General features: G+C 31.9%; 1 protein-coding gene and 1 long non-coding RNA gene across 2 annotated transcripts; one reads left to right on the top strand and one right to left on the bottom strand.

The window, feature by feature from the left end:
* The first annotated feature begins 470 nt into the window (after positions 1 to 470).
* LOC129287416 (trypsin inhibitor DE5 alpha chain-like) lies at positions 471 to 1,236 on the top strand. The gene has a single exon (XM_054923563.1). The coding sequence runs from the start codon at positions 522 to 524 to the stop codon at positions 1,134 to 1,136; it is 615 nt and encodes a 204-aa protein (XP_054779538.1). The 5' UTR covers positions 471 to 521; the 3' UTR covers positions 1,137 to 1,236.
* A 2,316-nt stretch (positions 1,237 to 3,552) lies between these two features.
* LOC129287496 (uncharacterized) lies at positions 3,553 to 7,967 on the bottom strand. The gene is made up of 5 exons (XR_008587721.1): positions 7,741 to 7,967; positions 7,530 to 7,631; positions 4,778 to 5,009; positions 4,461 to 4,546; positions 3,553 to 4,386 (listed from the first exon to the last, which is right to left on the bottom strand). It is a non-coding gene; the product is annotated as an uncharacterized LOC129287496 (long non-coding RNA).
* Between the last annotated feature and the right edge of the window lie 368 nt (positions 7,968 to 8,335).

Here is an 8,335-nt window from a genome sequence, read left to right as displayed (position 1 = left end):
GATATAGAAAATTCCACATTCATTGGATAAAGTTGAACTTGATGACTAATATATAATAAAAAGAAAGGACTCATCAATTTGAACCTTAAAGTTTTGAGTTAAGATGTAGTGTTTTTTCAATATTCTTCAATCATTTGTTCTCTCTCCTATTTTTGAATAGTTGCTCCTCATTCCTGAGAAGTGGAATCAGCAAGAGGTTATGGATACTTTCATTTTATTAAATATTGGTATTAATATCAATTTTATTATATTAGTCAGCCTTCTGTGTCAGTCCAACTCACCCAAAATATATCTCCTCATCTTGCTTCCCTAGTTTGTATCCTAAGCCACAAGTCTAGATAGAGTTCACTGCCTGTGCCTATTCCAAAATGTGATATATTACTTTTATTTGGGTCAATTTGCATCGATGAATATCTAAACTACCCCTCCTTTTGGTAGAAATAAGGTCTATAAATAGAAGCCTCCATCCTCTCGTTTCCACACAACACATCCCAAGAAACAAAAGCTCTACATTCAATTTAATGAAGCCTTCCTTGTTTTCCCTCTTCGTTCTCTTTGCCTTCTTCACTTCTTTAACAACAGCCAAGTTTCTCCTTGACAGTCAAGGCGAACCCATTGAGAATGGTGGCTCATACTACATCCTTCCACATATCTGGCCAATAGGCGGTGGCTTGGATCTCGCCAAGACTGGAAATGAAACTTGCCCTTATAGTGTTGTGCAACTTCCATATTCCATTGATACCGACTACGGCTTGCCTTGGATAGTTACGTCCCCATTAAAAATTAGATACATCACACCAAGCATTAATGTGGACTTCTTCTCTGTTGAGGGAAAGGTACCATCCTGTGTTCTTGTGCCGTCCAAGTGGACTATTGTTGAAGAAGATGGGGTGAAGTCCGTGAAAATCAGTGGTGGGTACGAGAAAACTCTGCAGGGTTCGTTCAGGATTCAACCATATACTCTCTTCGCTTATAAGATTGTGTTCTGTCCCCTTAATGGTGATTCTTGCAGAGATCTTGGGATTGCCAGAGGCAATGATGGAAACTCGCTTTTAGTTATCACTGATGATTATCTGCTTATTGCTGTGTTCATCAAAGCTGAATCATATAATGCACGTAGAGCCTCTATCATGTGAAGTGTAGTCAACTATGAATAAGTAATGCGCAGGATTAAGCTTAGCAAGTTCCTTGCACTTTGTGATAATTAAATAAAATTGCACTTCAAGTGGCTCTCTCTCTCTCTCTCTCTCTCTAAGCTTCTTACTTTTAGTTTATAATGCAGAAAAACATGGATATTTTTGTATTTTACATAGCATCTAACTTTTGTCAAAGGGAAAATATCATTCAAGGATCCCAAAAGCAAGATATTTGCATGAATGGATGAAGGGACTGAGTTGCAGTTAAGTTTATCATGTTATTTTATTTTTATTTTTTTTACCATAAGTTTATCATGTTATTAAAATGACCCTTTAATTATCATTTTTCGTTGCCTTTCTTTTAACGTGTTAATGGATGCTTTTAACGCATCATAAGGATTTCAAGACTTCGTCATTAGGTATCTTCTAGTTTAACACATTAACCATTCATTTTAACGCGACATCTTGATGTTAAAATTTCCTCCTAGCCATTTTAACAAATCAACACTATCACAAAAGGTCCAATTACTTGATAGTTATTTTTACCAATATTTGACAATTTTAAACTGTCAAGTAAGGGGGTGCCATATATTAGGGCCCCCTTACTTGATGGTTAAAAATTATCAAGTATTAGTTTTTAGGTTCAGGCTTTGACCAGTTTTAAAAGCTAATATTTGATGGTTATTTTAAAATAATTATAAAGTATTATTAAATACTTGACAGCTATTATGATCTTTAAGTATTTGTGGTATTTTTTATGCAAGCAACCCCCTGCAAATTTTACAAAGAAACCAACTATGTATCAGCTAGCCAACAACCATAAACAAATCAATCACTATTTCTATTAAAATTACTATTCAAATACATTAAAATTCCTATATTATTCCTATATCCTAAACCAAAAACCATAAAAAAATCTAAAATCTTGGTTAATTTGCAAACTAAAATTTCAAAATTAAGTAGCCTAAGATGTAAAAGTTGGCAAAACAAATGATGTGTAAGTTATATACATATACCTAAACTAACTACTGGGCCTAACAATTTCTGCTATTTAACATGGCTTAGGCTACTTCTTCAAGAACTTATTTTACATGTATGGCTACATACCATATGCAATAAATATCCTCAAAGTACTGTATGCAAAGAGTTACAATAAATTCAAGTTAATAGCTAGCTAACTAAAGTTGGTTAAAATTTATAATTTAAGTGTGATTAAATTTAATATATACCTTGTTAAGTATGTGATAGGGGCATGGGTAATGATATCTTTTGTGAATCTCATTAGGAAATAACCACAATTGTTGCTCTTATATGGCTGGAGTAAGCATTGTAAAAAAAAAAAACCACGTATCAATGAATGGTATAACAGGCGATGATTTCTTGATTAAAAACTTAGCAAATTAAATGAATACTTTAACTATGACCCATTTATCGCAAGAGTCCAATGCCTTCAATATGTGGGATAAGGTCTTGCTGGTCATAGACTGATACAATATCATAACTGTAAGAAGGAAGTAAAGAATAAATGTGAGAAATTCTCTATGTGAAAATTAAAATAACATGAAAAATAACAACTGAAAAAAAAAATTTAACTTACTTATTAAAATGTTCTACCATATCTGACTTGTTGTTTGGTTCTCCATTAAGATGATCAAGATACCATATTTTAAAAGCAACAAGATTAATCACAATAAGCATTTAGTTCTCCCTAACCAGAGATAACAAGTATTATCAAACAATTAAATACAAAAAATATTTACTCATATTGAAAGTAGCTAGAAAGTAATTCACCCTTGATAGTAAGGAGTGAGAAATAAGGTATCATTATCTACTCCCTTGTCCTTGAATTGATCCAAAAGCTTACTTTCTTGATCTTCAAGAGCTTCCTTAGTAATATCATTATGGGGAGAGATGACATAGGGATTATTGAACCTCAAATCAAGACCATGAAGAACCACAAATGAGGTATAAAGATGACTTGTGTGAAAAAATAAACAAGTTAGTACGCACACATGCATGCACACACACACACACACACACACACACATATATAAAATTCAAGTCATTAACTTAGCATTATTGAAGAATTACATCAAGTAGAAACTCATCAAACTAGTGCTTCCCATTTCATACTTGAGGATTTCATTTAACATTTCATCCCGAATGACTTCAAACTAACCTGCTCTACTATATAGCCCATCATAAAAATTGATGATATCCCCAATTAATCGCCACTTGACGGGCCATCCTTGTAGCTATCGCATTAGTCTCAATTAAGAGAGCCACAATATTTAATTTGTGTTCTATAACATGTATTGATGTTGAATGCTATGAAATTGTGGATAATTCTTTAGTATGGTCCGATGCCTTGCCTTTCAGGAAGCTCTTTCCCCTCGACTATACAATAGAAAAGTTAGATATGTATCACTACTACCAAAAAAAAAAAAGATTTTCAAAGTGTTCCATTTTAAGCTTTCGGAGCATTTTGCAAGTGCTCAAAAAAGAGGAGCTCCTGAATATACAAGAGCGTGTAAAACGCTCTTATAGAGGAGACCTATAAGAGCTTTTGTAGGATGAAAAGCTCCTGTAAGCATACCTTACATGAACTTTTCTAGAAAGAAAAGTTCCCAAAAGTTAGGCCTACCAGAGCTTTTCTAAAAGAAAGGCTCCGATAGGCTTGACCCTATAAGAGTTTTTCTTGTCAAAAAAGCTCTTGTAAGGTACCTACAAGAGCTTTTTATCCACAAAATGCTTTGGTAGGTATTTTATTTTTTAATATTTTTTTCATTTTCTCTTTCCTTATACGGGAGCTTTTCTTTTTAGAAAAGCTCTTGTAAGGTATCTATAGGAGCTTTTTATCCATAAAATGCATCGGTAGGTATTTTATTTTTTTTTATATTTTTTCATTTTCTCTTTTCCATTCCATTTATATTGTATATCATGACCAATATTTTAGACAAAACCCAACAGCACAACAATCTAAAAAGACAATACAAATTTCAACAAGGCAACTATCATTTAATTTTAAGGAACGACTTCAAGTAAAGATCAAAGTATTTCTTTTATATATCAAAACTCATAAGCAACTAAACAATGTAATTTTCATAATATTTCTACACTTATACCTAAACCACAAATTCTAACCACTTTGAATACCTTGTAAAGATCTCATAACATATTTTGACCACTCCTCTATAAACTCATCTAATTCTTTCATCCTATAAGACTTGCATGAAGCATCTTCAAAGAACTGTAAGATAAAATAATATATAATTAATTAAATTAGTTATTAAATTTAATAAAAATTGATTTTAAGATACTTACGTTTTCTGGAATGATTATTTCTCCATGTGTGACAACATCTTTCATGGATTTCATGATGTAATATCTGCACTCCCTTGTTTTGGTTCCTATAAAAACAATAAAGAAAAAAAGCAAATGTCCAAATTTTGTCATGTTATAGATCGAATTAAAATTAAACAAGTATTAATTAATACACCAAATTAAAATTGTGGAGCAGAGTCTCCCCTAAAACGCAGTATTTCAGTAATTCTACAACAACCCATGACAACATATTTAGAGAGAAAAATATTAAAAGTATCAGTCAAACAATCATTTAGAAGTAATAAAATGATACATACCTTTATTCTCATTCACTTGTAGTAACTAGCTGGATCAGGCGTTATAATTGCACAAAGGCTTGAGGATTTTAGGCGACACCGTTGTGTTCTACCTTTTGGATATTGGGGGAAGGCTCCATGACTTCACAGCCATTGCTTTGCATCTCTGTTTGAGCCATTATTTGATGACGATGAGGAAATTTTGGGAAGGAAAATGGTATGAGGCAACTAGCCAAAACCAATAATAGGAAATCTGCCAAAATTCATGAATAATAAGAAATCTGTGAAAATCCCTCAAGTTGGGAGTCATACATGTCACACTCCAAAAATCAAGTGTGACTGGCATGGAATATGAGTACAAAACTCACATTCCTTAAATCTTGATCAGAGAAACTTTTAGGTTAATACTTTGAACACATTAATAGGGTGATTAATTTTTTTTTTTTACAATATTAAATTAGATATTCACTTTTAAAAGAAATATGAGGGTCCTACCCGTAATTTATGTGGAGCACCTAAGATCAAACTCCAACATAAATACAAGGTTCAAAATTTCCTCAAATTAGGATTTGTCTAAAGTAATCCTTCCGCTTCAACTCAGCAATAAAACTGCTCAATAAACACCTCAACACACAAGTTTAGCTATACCATCTAAGATCAAAAATATCTTTTTCAATGAATAACGTCTCAACAATAAATAATTGAACTTGAATAAAAAAAAGTTTGAAACAATTTTGCAATTTAAAGAGGCAATGATTTTCATAAAAATTTAAAAATCTTCAGAAATAAAAGAATTTTATAAAGTTTAAATAAAATCTTGAACTATTAAAATATCATATCAAATATTATTATCACTTGATTGTAAGAAAGTAAATAAATAAAATAAATAATTGTAAATAGTTTACCAGTTAAAAATCAATAGAATGTAAAATCATTAAATAATCAAATTTATATTATAAGGACTCATCAGAACAATTAACAAACATTGACACACGATTCATGAAGGTAAATAACCAAATGCAGCTCTTGCCATGAAGACAAACGTGGACACACAATCTACAAAGGTAAATAACCAAATGCAGGCGAAACCACGAAACAAACATGGACACATAGTCCACGAGGGTAAGTAACCAAATGCAACTAAAGCCACGAAACAAATGTGAGTGTGATGCTCACGAATAACCATCCCTCCGTTCCATGTGCATTGATTGTCGTAGAGGGCTAGTACCTCCTATAAACACCCTACTAGCCAAGTGTACCATGGCACACCAAGAGCTAACAGAACTGCCATTACCAACCAGTATTCTGTATAAAGTCCCCTTAAAATTTATTTTCAAACATGTGAGAATATCATCACTTTCAAAATAAACTTTTCTCTTCTCAATATCAAACTCACATAAACTGTTTAAAATATCAATCCTTTAAAATATGAAGATTCACAACTAACGTTTCATAAACTTCTTCACCCATTTCCATGATTGTTTTTATTGAATAAAAGAATACTAGAATTTATAAAAGCATTTCTACCAATCTTATAAGTATAAATCATAATAACTTCAAGAGCTAAAGAAACTTAATCAACAACATTAATCAATGCTAGAGTGGCATATATTAATGACGGTAAATTATTAAAAAAATAGTTGATAAAAAAAATTTTAAATATATAAATTGATTAGGACGTTATCCACTTACCTATAATGTTCTTGAGTGTAAATTCACTCTTTACAGTCAAATCTTTTTTCTTTTAAGCAACCTATTCAATATATAAGATAATTCAATGATCTATTACTTGAATTTAATATCAACACCACTAAGATCACTTAAGTTTTCAACTAAATATAATTTATGCCTAGATTCCTCTAATATCTACTAAACTTAATATATATAGATATATATCCCTCTATTTAACACTTTGCTTCTATCGAGCGCACGCCCGCACACGTGCACACACACAACTAAACTTGTGCATATATACACCACCTTTAATCACATTAAAATTTTAAAGTTCTTCTATCACATGTTTTATCGAACACCTTAGGTGTGTTTTCAAAATCAAGTCTTAAAACAACATTATTATTTATAACCAGCCATGCAATTTTCCAAAAGCCAATTCGTCTCGCAATAGCTTTATGAAAAAAATCTTCACAAAACTGAAAGTTAAATCCATGGATAATTAACACCTAAACCAACTATGTGCTTATAAAAGTTAATGAAATATCTAAAAATTCTCATTCTAACAGACACTTTATCAAACATTTTATAGCCATCATTGCTTAAATCACAACAACAAGTTCATTTCTCTTCTAATCTTCTTATAACACACAATAAAATTTTATCCGGCCTCCTACAATTCCAACAAACTTCCTTCTAACATTACTACAACATTCAATAGATATTCCAAAGATCAATACATACATAACAATTCAATACTTAAATTGTCAAAGAAGTTATTTCTTTAAAAATCTCTATTTGTAATTTCAATTTCCTTTTAAACATTTTATCGAATATCTTACATGCATCCAAATTCAAATAAACACCAAGCCTCTTTATCCTTAACATCCTTTTCAAAATCTCTCAACATCAATATTTAGCTTAACCAACTGAAATCATGCACAGCATCAACCGAAATTGCCACATAATTTCTATTTTATAAGGAAAAGAAATCATAACAGCAACAAGAAAAACAGGGACGCATCGGTTCAGGGAAGAATAAGCGTGATTCACACTGTTATTAGGGTCATACTCACATAAGAAGAAAGAATCAACACTTTACCTCAACCAAAGCACAGTAAGAGATGCAACACCATACTTCACGGACCACACAAAGAAGAGGAGAAGAGCTTCCGCTTGGCTGCCCCAAGAGAAGGAAACAAAACTGAAATTACAGATCAAAAAGAGGAAGGACTTAAGCTTATTAAGCACATACACATGGACGTTCAACTGCAGAGAAGGAAAGGAAGAAGAAAGATTGAACACGCACACACCTTCGGCGGCCATGCAACAGAGCATAAACAAAGAACTTCAGCTACTTTACTGGACAGAGATGGAAGAATAGCCAAGGAAAGTGACGGACACTTGTTGGCGATGAAGAGACCAGCACACCGACGGCAAGATGAAGCCTACACGACAGGAAAGATGGAGAGAAACACAGAGGGACGCGAACGCTTTCCTTTACTCTGTTCTCCAACTTCTAACCGACAAGGAGGGGGAAGAGTATTATATAGTAAACTCCTTGCGAAATCTACCAAATAAGATTTTTATTTTTATTATTATTATTTTATTATTTATTTATTTTTATTTTTTTTATGTTTACAAAAGGGGCAATATAGCAATCTCACCAAGGCTAGAAAAATAAAACACCCCTCAAACATCAGCAAAACTCGAACCAACAACTCAATATATGAATTACTAACACAATTTTTCTCTTGTCTTATTTGTTCCACAAATTAATGAAATACAATCAACAACTTATCATTAATTCTAATCTTACTTAAATTCCTAAGTCATTATAATTTACTCCAAAACTTTAAATAAAATACATTCAAAATTTCTTATTATAAATTTTTAATTCTACTAAAA

The sequence above is a fragment of the Prosopis cineraria genome, unplaced genomic scaffold, assembly GCF_029017545.1.
Source record: "Prosopis cineraria cultivar Desert tree isolate PC_DT_omini unplaced genomic scaffold, ASM2901754v1 PC12, whole genome shotgun sequence".
In the NCBI taxonomy this organism is placed as follows: domain Eukaryota; kingdom Viridiplantae; phylum Streptophyta; class Magnoliopsida; order Fabales; family Fabaceae; genus Prosopis; species Prosopis cineraria.
This window is presented reverse-complemented; position numbering and strand designations above follow the sequence as displayed.